This window comes from Pteropus medius, unplaced genomic scaffold, assembly GCF_902729225.1.
Source record: "Pteropus medius unplaced genomic scaffold, Ma_sr-lr_union100, whole genome shotgun sequence".
NCBI lineage: Eukaryota > Metazoa > Chordata > Mammalia > Chiroptera > Pteropodidae > Pteropus > Pteropus medius.
In genome coordinates this window covers 23,558,698-23,578,838 of record NW_024340849.1, presented here as the reverse complement: position 1 = coordinate 23,578,838, position 20,141 = coordinate 23,558,698, and the positions used below count along the sequence as shown (strand labels likewise).

The 20,141-nt window shown below is 34.3% G+C and overlaps 1 protein-coding gene across 1 annotated transcript in view; it reads right to left on the bottom strand.

The window, feature by feature from the left end:
* Positions 1–763: 763 nt before the first annotated feature.
* RIT2 (Ras like without CAAX 2) overlaps positions 764–20,141 on the bottom strand; it is a 312,271-nt gene continuing 292,893 nt past the window's right edge. Inside the window, exon 5 of the mRNA XM_039842644.1 lies at positions 764–1,238. Coding sequence (XP_039698578.1) covers positions 1,011–1,238 — 228 coding nt within the window. The 3' untranslated portion in view covers positions 764–1,010. The remainder of the gene's footprint in view (positions 1,239–20,141) is intronic.

Sequence of the window (20,141 nt, the reverse complement as noted above, 5' to 3'; positions counted from 1 at the left end):
TCTGGTAGGGTGCTTTCTAAGCTTAAATTTGAATAAACCAACTCACAATGGAATAAATGAGTTAATGGGCAATTTCATCTCACATGATGATCCACTGTAAAACAAACAAGAAAAAAGACACTGCTGGCATTTCATGATTTGAGTAGGTAGAGATAGGACATTTTGGCAACATAAGAATTTAGAGTCTCTGGAGTCAACAAGCCTCTTGCTCTGCAGATGATCCCACTATAAGTGAAGCAGTCTTAAGGGGGACTTCTCACTGAGAGGGAGCAGGGTGTCCTTTAATAAGCCTCTCTCTTCCTTCTACAAAAACAACGTCCCTTTGCCTCAGCCCAGTGACTTCCCTGTGATAATTTTGCCGAAGCCTACTGGGGCAGGGCACTGTAAATACATAAATATTTCACTTTGGCCCTCCAATGACCTACAGCCAGTTCCTATTATTAATAATTCCTCTGAGGGTCATCTATGGAGCATTCAAGAAAAAGCACAACTTCTGCCTTTAAGGAAAGACCAAGCTGCAGACTCCCGCTCTGAGTTGTTTTCTGAGCTTCTTCATTATTTACTGAGATTCCTGAAATGCAAACAACCCAAGCCTTATCAGGCAAAGGCAGATCCCCCGAGCCTTTTATCATTCTGTCTGCAATTCTGAATATTTCCTCTATAACCAGACAGCATACCAAATGAAGCTGGACTCTTTAAAGGGAAATGAGTCAATTGGAATGTCAATTTTATTTAGTCATATATTGTAAAAACTAAACAGCATATCCAACTGATTGACAAAATTCATCCAACTGTTAAGGGCAAAACAAAACTATCTCAAGAAGTACAGTTATGCAGATCTTGCTTTTACCTACAGACAAATATTGAGTGAGAGAGAAGGGGATAGGGAGAGAGAAAGAGGGAGAGGCAGAGCAGTGGGGGGATGAGAAATGAGGCAGAATGTAACATTTGGAATAGTCCGACGGATAAAATTGAGAGAGAGAGAGAGAGAAGGGAGTTAGAAGTAGATATCATGTCATGTTTTCTCTCTTCTTCTTCAGTGAGCCTTTTAACTTCTTCCACAGGCTGTCTTTTCTCTTCACTTTCTTTTCCATCAAGGATGGCATGGACTCCTTTTTGCGGATTTCCCTCACTAAACCATGAAAGGCATCATCGATGCAGAATCTGAGGGCTGCAGAGGTCTCAAAAAAAGCACAGTTATATTCTTGGGCCAGACTCAAGCCTTCCTCTGTAGAGACCTAAGGGAAAAATAAAGATATTAAAAAGAGAAGAAGGGACAGATGCTTAGATCAAAAAGCATATTCTTTACCAGGGCTATGGGCTTATTCCATGAGAATGTGAATTAAGGAAGATTTCTAGAATTTCTGAATTTAAAAGACGAATGAGAAATCAGAATCTCTAAAAGGGCAACTAGTTAGAACTTATTAAAAGTGGAACTGGAATCAATTTTCCAGACTTCAAAAAAAGTAACAGGGCATAGTGGTCAAAAGTATGGCTTTAGATTCAAACTGCTTGGTTTCCAATCCCAAATATGCTACTTTTTAGCTTTGCAAGGCTGGGTAAATTTCTTAACCTTTTGGCCTCAGTTTTCTCATCTGTAACATAATATAATAATACCTCCCTCAGTGGCTCCTTGTTAAAGTTAAATGAGATCATCAATACAAGGTGCATTGATCACACTGAGCACATATTTAAAACTCTATGACTATTAATTGTTATTAATTATCGCTCGTAGCTTTTAGTTAAGAATAAGTTAGGATGAAGTTGTCATGAAACTTGAAAGACAATCTTCTGACAAAAACAAAAGGCAAAATACCACCATTAGGACAAATAAGTCCTTCTCTAGCAGAGCTCTACAGAGCAGGCTGAGAGCTCTTGGTTTTTTTGTGGCACTTAAGTGTGTTCTGGCTCATGTTATTGTAATAGATCCTCTTGATGATAAACCAACCGAGGTCAGAGACTGTGCCTCATTTGGTGTCTACTGCAGTGCCTGGTGCCTAAATCGCAGGAGTTAAAAGGATGATGAGTAAAAATACCTGGAGTTAATAAGTATGAATTAAGATATAAACATTAATGATGTACAGATATCTAAATGGTGGATTATCTTTCAGTGGGGCTGGGCACTAGTAATCCTGCTCTGAGTTTAGCACTCCTATTAAGCTCCACTAGATTACTCACACGGGCACTAAGAAAGCAGGAATAGGCTGCTTTTACTCAATATATTCTGATTGCTTTTCACCCATACTGGTCTATTTATTTCCTTAAAATTACCCAAATGTTTGTTTATTTAAAAGTGGAACTGGAAACCCCATCAGCCTGGAATCTGAGTGACTAGGCCTAGGTGGAGCAGGGTTTGCAATCCACCCTTGTCAGATGTATGATGAGAATAAGAAAGAAACTTTGTTCTTTTACGCTGCTGACGTTTAGGAGTTATTTGTAACCAGTGTTAAATCACCTCTTCTTAACTGATAGAGCACAGCATAGGGCTAATACACGGTTGAGCTGGAATGTGAAAACAGGTCTATCTGATTCCAAAGCCAGGTCCTTTCTAATCTGTGATAGTTTAGCCTCACCAAGGGCTGATACAAAGAGATGAGTCCTGAGACTGGCTGAATACTCTCCTTTCTTTTTCATTCCTGCTGGCAAACACACCAATCATTTTTTGAGCTCATTTCATTTTTATAGTAACTTAAGAAATACAGCTAAAAGCAACCAACTAAAGTTATTAACATTCTATCTCACTGACAATGGGGCAAAGTCATAGGTTTATTAAGTTGTCTGATTGCCAAGTAATCACAGGCAATAATCTTACCATATATTTTAATACCACATAGCATGAGTTGCCATTTATTTTTCAGTGTCCTGTAACAATTTTCCCACCCAGAAGCCAATGGCACATATTTCATGTTTTTCTATAGCAACACCACATTCCTAGTACCATTTTCTAGCTAAATCAGCTTTCATTAGGCTATATGTATACAAAAAAAAAAAAAAAAATGCCTCTAAACCTCTATATCTTGCAAAAATATTTCTTGCTCCCCCTGCTCATTAGCAACTGGAACACAGACTGGCAGCTCAACTCTAGGCTGTTTGTTAGGTTCTGGTTTGTTCCTCCTGTCTTCTTATAATGGGACACAGACTGAAGGTTATGGAGAACAAGTAGGCAAGAGGCAGAGATGATTTACCCACATCCCAGTGGTCAAAAGACAAATTTCGAAACCTAAAATCAGCGAAGCAGGATGTATACTCAGGTAATAATGAAGAGTGACAAGAGTAGAGAAAAAAATGGAGAATTGTAAAGAAATAATAGAATCTACTAAAATCAGTTGTATATAAATGCAGTACACTTTCCAATTTAAAAAGACAAAGATTGTCATACCAGATTATTTTTTTAAAAAAATCACTTATAGTCAAAAAACCTTACATGTGAAAATATAGAAAGAATGAATTTCGAATGGGAATTTATACAAAATCAAGCTACTATACTGACATAATATCAAAAAAAGGTAGATAGTAAATTTAAAAAATACTAGAATTCAAAGGGAGATATTTTATAATGATAAAAAGAAAAATCTATCAAGAAGATATTATACTTATAAATTTGTATGTACTAAAAATCATAGCCTCAGCTTATAGAAAAGTTTACAGAACTAAAATCCAAATTACTAGTAAGAGATTTTAACACATTTCCCTTAGCAGTTGAAGGAATAAGTAGGCAAAACATCAGAAAGGATATAAAAGGTTTAAACAGCAGAACACATTTGATCTAATTTACACATTTAAGATGTTATACCTAACAACTAAAAAGTTTATTTTCTCTTCCAGTGAACCAGAAGCCCTTATAGAGATTGACTTCATGCTAAGCTATAAATAAAGTCTTAAAACATCACAAAGAGTCAGTCACAGCAGATTCCCAAACAAATGGAAATAAGCTAGAAATTACTTCTAAAAAGAAGATGATAACTAGGAAATCTCAAAATATTTTGGAAAATACACTTCTAGTCAAGAAGTCAAAAAAGACATATTACATGAAAATGAGAAAGTATTTGAAACTGATAAAGAAAATACAACATATCATAGCTCGTGGGTTATCTAAAGTTTGTTCAGAATTATCTTTATACCATTATATGAATGTTTTGGAAAGTGGAAGCACTCAAATTTAATGATCAAAGTAGTAATGTCAAAAAGTTAAAAAAAATCCCAGCAAATTAAACACAAAGAAAGCAGAAAAAAGGAAATTTTAAAGATAAATACAGAATAAATCAAACAGAATACAGTCGTGCAGTAGAGAAAACTAAATTCAATCTGAGTTTTTGGTAGGTAAAGATGTTTAATTGATAGAGCCCAGACAAGACAAATTAAAGATGAAAGAGAGAGAGAGAGAGAGAGAGAGAGAGAGAGAGAGAATGGATATCACAACAGATTCTACAAAAAAAGATAATTAGGAAATATTATGTTTGTGCCAATACATATTTGACAAGTTAGGTGACAAATATATTTCTAACAAAATAAAATTTGCCGAAACGTATACAGGAAGAAATAGAAAATCTATATTAGCCTTTACCTTAGACAAGAAATTAAAACCTGTAATAAAACTTTTCTGCAATTATGCCTCTGATACTAAAAGCTTTCTTTGATAAAGGTGAGTGGATATATGTACCAAAAGACATGTACAGAATTATTCATATCAGCATTGTCAATAATAACAAAATAACCTAAAAGCAACTCAAATATTATGAGCAAATTTGATGAATAATTTGTTGTATATTAATAGAATGGAATACTGTTAAATGCAAATGAATAAAATACTGTTAAATACAATGTAGGTAAATCTTACAGACATAATAGTGCTTTGTGAAAAATCAGAACTAAGAACATTTTTAATAAACTTTTTTAGTATAGTTTTAGATTTATATAGTTTTAGATTCATAGAGATATGGGAAAGACAATATAGATAGTTCCCATATACTAGTTTCTCTCATTGTGATATTAATAAAGGATACAGTTACACTTTTAGAAAGTTTAAACACAAGAAAATGATTCTTTACTGTTAGGAGTCAAAATAATATTTCCTTTGGGAGGTGACACAAAGGTGTCTCCATGTTGCTTTTTATTATGGTCCTTGATCTATATGGTGGTTTCAGAAGAGTTTACTTTGTAATGATTTATAAAATTGTGTAATTATAATTTGTATACTTTCTGAATATGATACATCAATTACAACTCAAACAAATGCACCATATAATATAAAGCACCCCCTTTGAATTTGAAGAATCATCTTGTCCTCAAATACAGTAATATTTCTGTAGATAAATATTTCAGTATTCACAGTTAATAGGATATATAAAGTATCAAAATAGTTCACATTAGATAATGTTTGGTCACAAAATGAATTGGGTCTGGTTAGGTTTTAGAAACAAATTAAGAAAAACTCCGACTTTTTATTTTAGTTTAGATTTCTGAAATCAGGTAATATTGTAGATTTGCATTATGTTTTTAACAGGAAGTTAACTATTATAAAGATTATAAATCACCCCAAATTCATGTGTAATTTTAATAAAAAATACATTCAAATCCTGAAATCTTTTGAATGATAGAATTTCATATAGAAATAATAAAATTTATAGGGAAGAATAAAAGTAAAAATAGGAAAAGAATATTTGAATTTTAGGAAGAAGGAGGCAGGGAGATCAGTAACAATGTTGTTGAATTCTCACTCTATTGCTGCTCTCCGTAAAGCTATTACAGTTTAGGAATATTTCCCCAATAAAGAGTGGGCTATTAGTTAAAGACGAAACAGACAGAACAATACAATGCAATAGAGAACCTAGTAACAAGACCAACATATACATAGGACATTCGTATATTTACTCAGTGGCATTCCAGATCAATGGTGGAAATGAAGGTACATTCAGTGACACCCTGACATTGAGTTATCATTTTGGATTATTTTCGATATATGGAGATTATTTCCATCAAAACAGGAAGATAGGTTTTCTTTGAGAAGGATAGAAGTAAAAAGGGATTTTACTTAAGTCTTTAACTAAATCTACAATATTTTTTACATATTTGAAAAATCTCTCTATACAAACACACATATTTATGAAATGTTTCCTAATTATAAAAATGTAAACATTGCAAATAAATCATTGGAAACATCAAACTTCAGTTAAAGGTACAATGTAAGAATCAATTTTCATCTGAAATGACGTTGGAAAAAAATTCCATGCAAATTCTTATTGAAAGTGTATACAGCTAAACACCTTTAATAGATGACATAACAGCATATTTTATTTATAGCAGATTGAAGTATATTTAACTCTATAGCTACTAATGAGTAAATAAAGTAGATTTATGAATGCTCTATTTCAAAGCATGAAATGTAGTTGCAGATATTCTTAGGTTCATTATCAGAACATTAATTTTATGTTAATTTAATAACAGTAATTCTCACATTCATTATAATGTAATCTAAATGGAAATAAAATTTAGTAAAATACTTGATCTCTTCTATATTTTCTTCAAAAGTTCTGATTAGATCAGTGACATAGTTTTTATTTTTTAAGAAAAAAAGTGAAAACATACTTTAAAAATAAATTTCTGTGTTTCAATAAATTCCATCTCACACCATAAATTTGCCATCCCTATCTTTGATGTTGAAATTGATATATTATAAATTCAATGAAAGAACTTGAGTCCAAACATGTAGAAAAAATAATCTCAACAAACGTAAATTTTCACAGATTGTGGGCTTTATGCTTAGTAATTATGGTCAGTTAGACAGCTATAAATATTTCAACAGCATCGCTGGGAATAATTGTAATCCACTAATGGTGCTCTGACTGGTTCAGAACCAGAATAACATAACAAGAAATAATAGCTTTTGTATTAGGGTTTAAAACTAAGGTAATTAACATATTATTCTAATATATTTTACTTCACTTATCCAAATTTAAGTAAAATTAAATATTTTAAATCATAAATATTTATCTACATCATACAGTGACTGTTAATAAAGAAGCTCAGTGTTAGAAGGGATTTTTTTTTTACTTCCCAAATAAGGTATTTCAAGTCCAAAAAGGTTAAACAAATGGTTCTAGGTCATATACATTTTAAAGTAAAAAACTATCAAGTTCTACTGTCTTCCATCAAGTATTGTTTTTAGTCCTTCTTGCTATTTCTCATGAGGTCTTTCCAGTTCCCTTTGCTAGAATTTCATATATGTACTTATTCTGATGTGAGATGTTACAACATAAGGTGATTCTTAAGTGTTAAACAAAATGATGTAGAATATTTTATATTGCATTTACATAAAAAGAAAATTTCAAGTATATACAGAAACAGAGGGAGAAATAAATACTGTACAAAGATTATTTATGGTCTGGGAGGAGCAATCAGTGCAAATACCATTTTATACCACCAGGCCCCTTAATCACAAAAATGGAAGAATGTGATTAAATGTGCCACCTGGAGGCCTTAAAAAGCATTGGCAGAAAGAGAGGAATAAAGAAAAATGTTTCATACAAGAATAGAAAATTTCAATAACCCAGGAGAGCCATCTTTCTAATATATATGACCTTCTTCACTGAGGAAGATCACCATGTAATATTCCAGATACTCCCTGAAATGCCATTTCCCATTTGCCCGAGGAGGTATTAGAACACAGCTATAGGAGCGGGTAACGAGACTGCTGGGGCACAATGGCAAGCAGAGCCTGTTCTAGTCCAGGCTCAGCAGCTAGTGGGCGTTGGCAAGCATGCTGGTCAATTACAGTTCCACTCCCAGTGATCTGCTGACTTTCAGGAGCTTCATTGCCCTTTACATCTTCCTTTTACCTTAGCTCGGTAAAAACCAATTAAATTAAGTTATTGTAAAGGTATTCAGGGTAATGGTGGTCGTCTAGGAAGCTATGTAATTCTTAATAGCATAAAAAGAAACTCTGATGCAGCTCTGCTATAATTACTAGCCTTGAATAAGGAGAGATTGACAGAAAGATGCATCTGGTTTTTCCAGGAGAAGCTTCATAAGCAAAATATCTCTGTGGTTAAACCTGCTAGGCACTGTTAAAACGTTTAGTGCATAGAACAAACTCTTTGGGATCTCATTTATAATTTTTAATATCTTCCTGTCTGAGTTTCATTTCGTTCTTACCCATGGAGCTATTAATTTTCATTATAGAGCCTGCATCATGAAGGTAGCAGGAATCATAGCTGCCTGGGAAATTTGGGACCAAAAGCATTCTATTTGTTAACTGATGGAAAAGCTGCCCAAACTTAGATTGTCCAGTTTTCATTTTGTTTAATTATATGATCAGTTTTGATCAGTTTTAACAATATGAATAGCCTTGCCAATTCCAGTAGAAATGCTTTTGATTTATTTAACTTGATTTATTTATATTCTTATTTAATCTGCAAGTTTATTATTGTTATTATTACTACTATTACTATTATTATTAGAATTTAAAGGTATGTGCATAGATGTCATCTCGAATTCCTTGCAGGGAAAACTAAAACAAAGCAAAACACTGACAAGATTGTCCCATCTTCAACTGCAGTCACGACACATGGGAAACTCATTCCTGACAAACCGGAGACTGGATTTACAAGCTGTTCCATCCCAGCGCACTCCCTCGGTCCTCTCTTTCTCCAGTTCTCTTTTCTGGATGGGTGAAATATAAGTCTGTGAACTAAGTAGAGGTTCAACTGGAGACAAGATGTCAGTCTGTTCTCAACATTTCCCCCTGACTCTTAGGAATGATTATGTTGGAGCCTCCTTCCCTTGCCTTGACAGGCATCCCTCTACCCTTCTCTGTGGTAAAAAGAAAAAGCACTCCACACCTTGGCTTCAATAAACAGATTCCCACCACCCTTTCACACCCACTTCCCAGCACCTGAAATTTTCCTTTATAGTTTTGCATAGAAGAGTTGTGAGATAGGAATCAACAAAGCCATTTTGGTTGCCCATTCATCTGAGGCTCTCATAATGTGAAGTATTACCTACAACTCCTCTCTGCAAGTCTTTTCATTTTGCCTTTTTTCTCTGTCTCATAAGCCTTCCATTTTTCTTCTTCTGCATCTCTTCCTGACCTGCTCAGGTCTTTACAGATCACCTGAGTCTTGGTGATCTCGGTGGCCTTTGCTTTGCTCTGCAGGTTACCATCCAAGAGGGAAGTTTATGGGCCTTGCAACTTAGTTGCTTTATCTCACCAAACAAACTGCAAGATAGCTGAACAGAAATCATGTTCTGTCCATTTCTGTCCTCATTGTGCTTAGCCACAAACTTTGCAGGTAACACATGCTCATTAAATATTTAATCTTAATGATGGTGATAATGACATCCCATAAACAGTCACTGGTCACCACAGAGTCCATTATAAAGAGACCATCAAACTTCAATTCCAAGAGCCAGAATATTACTCCCAAATTTATTTGTGCCGTAGTGTGGCTTCCAGCAGGATGTCTGACAAAATCTTGTCACAGTGGATAAGAGTATGGATTCTGGAATCAGATTACTAAGATCCAAATTTTGGCCATTTCACTTTTTAGCTATGGGCTCTTGGGGAGTTGCTTAGCTTTTCTTCTGTGCGTCAATTTCCTCATCTTTAAAATCGTACCTCATAGAATTATTAATGGAATTCAGTGAGCTATTACATGAAAAGCACTTAGGATAGTTCCTGGCATGCTGTGAACACCCAATAAATGTGTTACTTTTTATTTGTGGTGTCTGAAGAGAAGATCAGAGGAAATTTTCAACTCCTTTAGATCAAATTCTGGCCCTGCTTAGATTTTTTTTCTACTTCCCACTGTGACCTACAAACCTTAATGGATGTGGTGTTTGAATACTTCCCAATTCACACCTCTCTCCCCTTACTCATTACCTCCAGCCATGTACTTTCACATATGACCAATGCAATCTTCTTGACTTCAAGTATTTGCACATTATTTTCTCTGCCTGGAATGTGTTCCCTCCAGTACTTTTCCTTGTTGTATTCTTGTCATCATTCGTGTCCCAGCTTAAATACACCTCCAGTGAGGTACCTCTCCTAGCCAGTCTCTATAAAATATTCTGCAAATTACCAGCAAATCTGTCCATTACTCTACTTTATCTCTTTTGGGGCACTTAGTTATTCTCTGAAATTATCTTACTACTTTGTTCATGTACTTATTTTGTTTTCCTCCAAGACAGCATAGCTTTGTTATTGAAGAAAGTCGACTTGTTTATCACTGTACCTGGTCCCCAGTATAGTGGCTGGCACTTAGTAGGAACTCAATATTTGTAGAATGACACCACTGGAACCCTATTGCAATAAATAGAGGAACTAGTTGTCGGTTTGAGCAATAGAAAAAATATAAAAGAGATTTTAGATCACTGTGATCATCACCATGACAGTGGCCAGCCCCTTATTAGTTGTTCTTGGCTACCTGAGTGAGGGAATCTTTATATGAGACCTGAATGACAAGTAGGAATTACCTAGGTTGGTAGAAGGGGGGTTGGTATCCTCTAGCAGGAAGGAGTCTCAGATAGAAGGACTAACAAAGTCCTAAGCAGAATTGATAATGGCTCATCTATAGATTATCAGTATTTAATGTGGTTTAGATGGAGCAAGAGGGAGGGAGAAGTGAGTGAAGAACACAATCAGAATAAATTAGTGAGATTAAATGCCTAATTTACTTAGATTCACAAGAATTTGGTACTCATCAATTGAATAAGCAAAAAAAAAAAATTATTTTTTGAGTGCCTACTCTGTGCAAAGAAATGTGAAAGGTTTTTTTGTTTGTTTGTTTGTTTTGTTTTTGTTTTGTTTTGTTTCGTTTTGTTTTCCCCTCTCCTGCTGTTTTGGAGAGATATCGATTGAATGGAGAGAAAAGCAGGACATAATAAATTAAATGGCGTAGCCAACTCTTATGAGGCACAGGATGGTAATGGCTCCAGGGTAAAGGGTTTAGACTGCTTTGTACAAGAGACATTTGAAGTCTCCAAGGCCTTGTGCTTTTCATCCAAGAAGCTCTGGTATGCTGGGGGGGAAAGGTTGCCATGGCAGCGAGTAGTTGCTATGAAGGGAAAAAAGAGAAGGTTAATGCTAAATATTTTGCTAACAGCAATATCTGGCTTTTTCTTTGAATTTTTTTCCTAATGGTTTTACTTATAAAATATCTTGTTAAAATTATAAATCAATAAACTTAGGCAGTATATGAAATATATATGTAAGATATATGCATAAGTATATATATTTATATATATATATGTGCATGCCTAAGGATATCCTCATATATTTGCACTAATAAATAAATGTGTATATTTGATGTATATTAAATGAATGGTTCTCCTGAACCTTAAGGGAATTAGTTATTATGAATAATTAAGTTTTTGAAGTGGCCAAAAATTTTACTCTTTAGGCATAAAAAACATTTCAATGGTACATTAATAAAATTATATGAGGTAAAAATAGAAAGAAGGAACTGATACTTTTGACACATATAACAGTTATAATTAAGTGATAAATTGTATAGCTGTATAATGTCTGGATTGTTTTGGAATAAGACCATGAGGGCAAGGAAGTTGCACTTCCAGTAACACCGCAGTGTTTTGCACATGAGCCATGCTCAGTAAACATCTTTCCTAGCTCTTCTTTGAATGTGTGGGTAAATTAAATGTAGAAAGGTGACCAAAGAGGAACCAACCAATTACTACAGCAGAATCTCTCCATTAGTTAACTAGAGAGCTCAGAAGCTAGACTCTCACTGGAATTGCTGAAGATTTTAAGTCCTTTCCATTAAAATTCAATTTGAGTGTCACAAATGTCCTGTTACGTATACTCTCTGCATAAAATGTGCACTGCAGAAACTTTAAGCAGAGAAAAAAAAAAAAAGGATTGGATCATGATGGCTTCTTCAGTGTAGTATAAGGATTGCAGTGACAGATGACTCCAATGAGGTCCAAAGGAAAGCCGGAAATATGGGCTTTCTCCAAGCTCATGGTCGACCTGTATATGTTTTTGGAAAGAATATGCCATGAAAAGAAGGATGAAATTAAAATAAGTTTGATATAAGTTCTAATCCTGGAATCTACAGAAGGCAAAAACTGAACCAGTGTTCCTTATTGTCTGGCCCTACACACAAGGAACTGAGTATTTAAAAAAAAAAAGTATAAGTCTGTGTTTATTGGCATTACTATAAATTTAGTTTTCAATCTTAGCGGAACCATCAATGCCCTTGTCAATCATTTTATCTATTAGCCAGCGCCCTTTCCTATTATTTAGTTTTTCAAAATCTTTTTTTCTCGGGTCTTTGACCATATCCACTTGTCCTCTTACTTCACCTTAATGAGGAAATAAAAACATCCAAAAGGAATGATTTTAACATCTGGGACGAGCACCTGGAAGCTCATCTGCATCACTAGATATCTTACTCTCCCTAGCCTCAGATGAAGAGAGGTTACTGGTTGTGTCAAGTCTAATACTAACATCTAGGCTCTGAGTCCTAATTAATATCTACTTCAATCCTGCCCCATTAGTTGTCCCCTTTCTGTCCCGTATTTTCAGCCTTCCTTGCTAACCGTCCTTATTTTTTCCCCAAAAAATATGCAAATCACCTATTTTAAGAGTTTAATTCTAGTTATTTTCTTATACCTATCCTTCCAAATATTTACCATCAAACACAGGTTATTCGAGAAAGTATTTGTATAAGGTTAAAAAAGGGAAGAATTGAGATGAAGCAGCAAAGTGATTAGGAGAAGGATGCACAGTCTCAAAACATAATGCATCATAGATTTATGTGATGATTTCTCTTAATCATTTCTGATGTGCACATCGATATTCCCAGTATGGATTCTGCCCCCCTTTCCACCCATTCTCTTAAAATGTTTTTCAATAGTATGACTATTACCCCAGCTGCCAAACCCAATAGATGCTTCCAATGATCTTTCACCATTTGTAACATCTGACAAATTGACTAATCCCTTCTTTAAACTCTTCTCTTTTTACTGGGTGACCTTCTTTCCTGATTTTTCTGAACTCTTTCTGAATATCCTGTCTAGATGTCCTGAAAATCCTACCATTGACTCACTTCTCTCAGAATTATGTGGCCGTGGATTCTGTCCATGACTTTTTTCTATTCCCATTTGATATCTCCTCCTTATATATTCTTATTCAGATCCATAGGTTTAGTAATCTTATTTTGCTCACAAGTTCCATATTGACATTTTCAAACTTCATCTCTTAATTTAAGTTCAGAATCACATGTATAACTGTCTGCTGGGGAGATCCTCTGGAATGTCCCATAAGCACTTCAAAATCGAGGTGATCAAATTTATTATTGTTTTTTCTCCCAAAATGTTACATTTTGGCTAATGGCACCAATACTCTCATTAATCCAGGTAAGTATCTTTAAAGGTTTTTGAGATCATTCTGTCTCCAACATCACTAAATCAAATTGCTAATCAAGACATTTTATTTCTATACTTTTATTATTGTATTCTGACATCTCCTCTCTCCATTTACATGGCACTTGCCTTAATTCAGTGTCTTGTTTATCGCCTAAATAATTTTCCCACCTTCAGATTTGACTCCCTCAAATCTGTCCTTCACACTATATAGCCAGAGGGACATTTCCATAACATAATGGCAAATATGTAGCTCTCCAATTTAAGTTATTTCTATGATTCTCTGTCATCATAAGACAATGAGTAGCATGTAATAAGTGCTCAGAAAATAGTAATATTATTTCTAAAGCTATTAATACTAGATTAAGTCAGGTTCACCTCTTATTCTGGATAAGTAACTGCCTCTCAAACCTCAATGTCTTCCTCCTTAAGATAAGAATAATAGTATCTCCTTCAGAAGGTTCTTATGCAGATTACAGTAAATTATGCAGTAATATGGTCAGTAGCCTAGCATACAGAATGTACTTAATAAATGTGTACTTAATAATAATTACTAATGAAGCACTCTGGACTCTTAAAAAAACATAAAGGGCATCAGTTGGTCTACCAGAATTAAAGGATATGGAGTACCCTCAAAGCAGAAGAATTCAGAATTGCAGTGGCCTTGAAGGTCATCTTCAGGCCACCAAGTCATAATGTATGTTTTCCACTCTGTCAATGACTAGTTTTGGCACATTCCTCTGTAGAGTGAGTCTTTCTGTCAAAGGTTCTTATATTTACTCAGAAGGGAATTTCGATTTTAGTGTTGAAATTGTCCCTAGGGTATCCTACACTCCAAATTCCCTTTGCTATACATGAAATAAACTAAAATAGTTTAGAAATATCTGGATTTTTGAGAGAGTATATTTCTTCAATGTTGGAGTTGACACTAAAACCCAGGACTCTCTCTTTACTACTGTGTATGCCTCTTCATCTAGAACACAAAGATTTTGTGGATGTAGAGACAGTGCATGGCAAGAGTGAATTTTAAATTTATTTAAAATAAGGTTTAGAAAAGAGAGTTCCTCAGAACATCAGGCTTGTATGGATGTGGGGAAGATGGAGATTAGAGGATGCTGCCATTTCCCCTTATTTAATCAGAGAGCAACTGAGGACTCCAGACATCTGCATCTGGGGCTTTCACTTATTAAATTCAAGTTTGTATTCTTTAAATTTCTCTTATCATAGAATGTATAGCTGCAAGTTCCCATCTCTTTGGATTTGAAGGATAGATTCAAGTGGCTGCACAGATGACAGCTTTTAAGGGTTACAGGGAACCCCTCTGAGGCCTTAGAAACTCCTTCCATTTGTTGTTTCTCAAGCCCAGTTGCCTGATCCCTCCCCAGGTAGACAACATGACCTGCCTCCATGGCTGGGCACACAGCATGCCAGTGCAAGGAAGGTAATCTTGACAAGTCTGTTAAGAGGCAGCGGCCTGAGACTGCATCTCTGAGTCGGTGACACCTGTTTTTTCTTCCAGACTCTGGTCATGTCAGAGCACAAGGCAAACAACACTATCACTGCAATAACTTGTCAGCTCACTGACATTATCTGTGCTCCATCTTCCCAGCTCACTGACATTATCTGTGCTCCATCTTCCCAGAAGCCACTGAGAGCATAGTCTGCTTAGTCAAAGCAGCAGATCTCACTAAGATACAAGGGAGAAAAGTATCCTATTTCGGTGAATGGTTTCTAAAAGCAAATAGCTTGAGTTCTAACCCCATCTGTCCCACTTACTAGTTGAGCAATCTTAACTAAGTTACTTAGTCTTTCTAATACTTAATGTCCTAATCTAAAATGGAGTTAATAAGAGATATAAATTAGATAACAGGAAACCTTATACTATTTACATAATAACTGTACTATAATTTGGACTTCGGGGTTTGTTTATTCATTTAATATGTATGACTGGCTTGCCTCCACTCAGCAGTCATATAGTCCTGACGAGTGAGAAGTTTGATTCCACCAGGAGTGGGGACGTGCTAGTGTCAATTATTCTGACACAGTTGACTCCATTACCATATCTATCCTCAGAATGCTAATTCTCCTTTGGGCATATTTTATTGAATGTATCATAAAAGCATTTTGCTAAAATCACAAATCTGTGCAAAAGCAACTGCAGTTATATGTAATCAATGCAGAGTAGAGTTGTCTTTTTTTCTGTCTGTTGAAAGCCCTGAAAACTGTTTCGGTTCCCGTCGTTTTCCCTTACCTTTCTCCTGCATAGCCCTTTAAATTTCATGTTTTCCTCCATTATCTTATTTAACTTATTTTTTTAAAATAATGCATGTATACTTTAACATGTTGAATATCATGATCTAGTGGTAGATCTAAAACTATACATATTTTTTATTTTAAATTTTATTTTTTTAATTATAGTTGACATACAATATTATATTAGTTTCACATGTACAGCATAGTAATTAGACATTTATATAACTTAGGATGTGATCACCTCAATAATTCTAGTACCCATCTGACACCATACATAGTTATAATATTATCAACTGTATTGTCTATGCTGTACTTTACATCCCCATGACTGTTTTGAAACTAGCAATTCGTACATCTTAATCCATTCACTTTTTTCACCAACCACTCTCCCATCAATTTATTCTCTGTATCTACAAGCTGTTTGTTTTCTTTATTCATTTATTTTGGTTTTTGGATTCCACATATAAGAGAAATTATGGTATTTATTTTTCTCTGTCTGACTTATTTCGCTTAGCATAGTACCCTGTAGGTTCATCCATGTTGCTGCAAATGGAAAGATTTTATTCTTCTTTATGGTTGAATAATATTCCTTTGTGTATATGTACCAGATCTTCTTTATCCATTCATCTATTGATGGGCATGCAGGTTGCTTTCATATCCTAACTATTATAAATAATGCTACAATGAACAAAGGCGTACATGTACTTTTCTGAATTAGTGTTTTGGGTTTCTTCAGATAAATACCCAGAAGTGGAATTGCTGGGTCATATGGTAGTTCTATATTTAATATTTTGAGGAACTTCCATATGTTTTCCATAGTGGCTGCAGCAGTTTACAATCTCACTAACAGTGCACAAGGGTTCTCTTTTCTTACATCCTCGCCGACATTTGTTGTTTATTGATGATAGCCATTCTAACAGGTGTGAGCTTATAACTCATGATTTCCAGTTGCTTTTCCCTGATGATTAGTGATGTTGAGCATCTTTTCATATGCCTATTGGCCATCTATTTGTCCTCTTGAGGAGAAATGTCTGTTCAGGTCCTCTGCCTATTTTTAAATCATTGGAATTTTTTTGTGTGTGTGTGTTAAATTGTATATGCTCCTTATATATTTTGGCTACTAACCCTTATCACATGTATCATTGGTAAATGTCTCCCATTCCACCCATTCCATAGGCTGTCTTTTCATTTTGTTGATGGTTTCCTTCACTGTGCAAAAATTTCTTAGTTTCATGTAGTCCCATTTGTTTATTTTTTTTCTGTTTGCCTTGCCTAAAGAGAAATGTTCATAAAAATGACTAAGACTGTTGTCAAAGAGTTTACTGCCTTTGTTTTCTTCTAGAAATTTTATAGTTTCAGGTCTTAAATTTAAGTCTTTAATCTATTTTGAGTTTATTCTTGTATATAGTGTGAGAAAGTGATCCAATTTATTCTTTTGCATGTGTCTGTCCAGTTTTCCCAACACCATTTATTGAAGAGACTGTCTTTACCCCATTGTATATTCTTGTGTCTTTTGTCATAGATTAATAGGACATATAGATGTGGGTTTATTTTTGTGTTCCCTATTTTGTTACACTGATCAATGTGTCTGTTTTTATGCCAGTACCATGCTGTTTTAAATACTGTAGCTTTGTAGTACAGGTTGATATCAGGTAGCATGATACCTCCAACTTTGTTCTGTTTTCTTAAGATTGCTTTGTCTATTTGAGATGTTTTGTAGTTCCATATAAATTGTAGGATTATTTGTTCTAGTTTTGTGAAAAATGCCACTGGTATTTTTATAGGGATTGAATTGAATCTATAGATTGCTTTGAGTAATATAGACATTTTAATGATGTTAATTCTTCCTATCCATCCATGAGCACGGTATATCTTTCCATTTATGTGTATTTTCAATTTATTTCTTCATTGTCTTATAGTTTTTTGAGTACAGGTATTTTGAGTACAGGTATTTTACCTGTATTTATTTAAAAATACATTTAAAATAAATGTATTTTATATTTATTTTTAGGTATTTTGTTCTTTTGATGCAATTGTAAATTGGATTGTTTTCTTTTTTCTTTTTTTTTTAAATTAAGTTTATTAGGGTAACTGGTTAATACAATTATGTAATTTTCAGGTGTACATTATTATTTGACATCTATATATTCTATTGTATGTTTACCACCCAAAGTTCAGTGTCCTTCAGCTACTATATATTTAATCCCATTTGCCTACTTCATCCTGCCCCTACCCCCCTATATTTGATCCCCTTTACCCCGTCTATCTCCCCTCTCCTTCCCCATCCCCTACTCTCTGGTAACCATTAGTCTATAGTCCATGTCCATGAGTCTCTGTTTCTTTGTCCTATTCGTTTGTTGCTTTTAGGTTTATATCCCACATATAAGTGATATCATGTGATTTTCAACTTTTTCTGTCTGGCTTATTTCACTTAGCATGATTATCTCGAGGTCCATCCATGTTGTCGTAAATGGCAGTATTTCATCTCTTCTTATAGCTGAGTAGTAACATTCCATTTCGTATATATACCACAGCTTCTTTATCCAGTCATCTATTGTAGGACACTTCGGTTGCTTCCATGTTGGATGTTTTTTTTAATTTCTTTTACTGAAAATCTGTTATTGGTGTATAAAAATGCATCCAATTTATGAATGTTAATTTTGTATCCTGCTAATTTACCAAATTCATTTATGAGTTATAATAGTTATTTGGTAAATTCTTTAGGGTGCTCTGTATATTGTATCATGTCATCTGCAAAGAAAGACAGTTTTACTTCTTCTTTTCCAATTTGGATGCCTTTTATTTCCTTTTCTTATTTGATTGTTGTGTCCAGGACTTGCAACACCATTTTTAATAAAAGTGGTGGAAGTGGACATTCTTGTCATTTTCTTGATCTTAAAGAAAAAACTTTCAGCTTTTCACCATTGAGTATGATGTTAGCTGTGATTTTGTCATATATAGTTTTCATTATGTTGAGGTATACTTTGCTGAGAGTTTTCATCATAAATAGACGCTGGATTTTGTCAAATGCTTTTTATTCATCAGTTGATATGATCATATGATTTTTATCTTCACTTTATTTATGTGGTACATCATATCAATTGATTTGCAGATACTGAACCAGCCTTGAAGCCCAAGAATATATCCCACTTGATCATGGTGTATAATCTTTTAATGCATTGCCGAATTTGGTTTGGTTGAGAATTTTTGTATTTATGTTCATCAGGGATATTAACATATAATTTTCTTTTTTGTAATGTCTTACTCTGGTTTTAGAATCAGGGTAATGCTGGCCTTATAAAATGAGCTTGCAAACCTTCTCTTCTCCTCAATTTTTTTGAGAAGGATAAGTATTAATTCTTCTTTGAACATTTGGTAAAATTCACCTGTGAAATCATCTGTTGAAAGTTTTTTGATTACTGATTCAATTTCATCAGTAGTTATCAGTCTGTTCAGATTTTCTGTGTCTTCCTGATTCAGCCTTGAAAGATTGTATGTTTCTAGGAATTTATACATTTCTTCGAGTTTGTCCAGTTTGTTGGCATTTAATTGTTTGTGGTATTTCTTGATAATTGTATTTCTCTTTCATTTCTGATTCTATTTATTTGGGCTCTCTTTATTTCTTTGATGAGTCTGCCTAAGGTTATCAATTTTGTTCATCTTTTCAAAGAACTAGTTCTTGGTTTCATTGATCTTTTCTATTTTTTAGGCACTATTTGATTTATTTCCATTCTGATCTTTATTAGTCCCTTCACTCTGCTCACTTTGGACTTTGTTTCTTTCTTGTTCCTTTACATGTAAGATTAAATTGTTCTAGATTCTTCTTGTTTCTTGAGGTAGGCCTGCATTGCTATAAATTTGCCTCTTATACCTGCTTTGGCCGTGTCCCATAGATTTTGAGTTCTATTTTCATTTTTATTTATCTCAAGATTTCTTTTGATTTCCTCCTTGATCCCATTGTTAACCTATTCATTTTTTAGTTATGTGTTATTTAGACTCCATGTGTTTGTGTGTTTTTTAGTTTTCTTCTTGTAATTGGTTTCTAGTTTTATACCATAGCAATCAGAGAAGATGCTTTATATCATTTCAATCTTCTTAAATTTATGTGGCCTAACATGTGGTCTACTCTGGAAAATGTTTCATATGCACTTGAAAAGAATGTATATTCCATCTGGTCTAATGCGTCAAGGCCACTGCTTCCACGAGTTTCAGTCTGGATGATCTATCTACTGATACAGTGGGTGTTAAAGTCCCCTACTATGACTGTATTACCATCTATGTCTCTCTTTATATTCATCAATATTTACTTTATATTTTTAGGTGTTCCTACCTTGAATGCATAAAGTTATGAGTGTTAAATTGTTTTGTTGGATTCACCTTTTATCATTATGAAATACCCTTGTCTTTTGTTATGGCTACTGTTTTGAAATCTATTTCATCTGATATAAGTGTCGTTACCTTGGCTGCTTATTATTTTTTTTTTAATTTCCATTTGCATGAAGTATTTT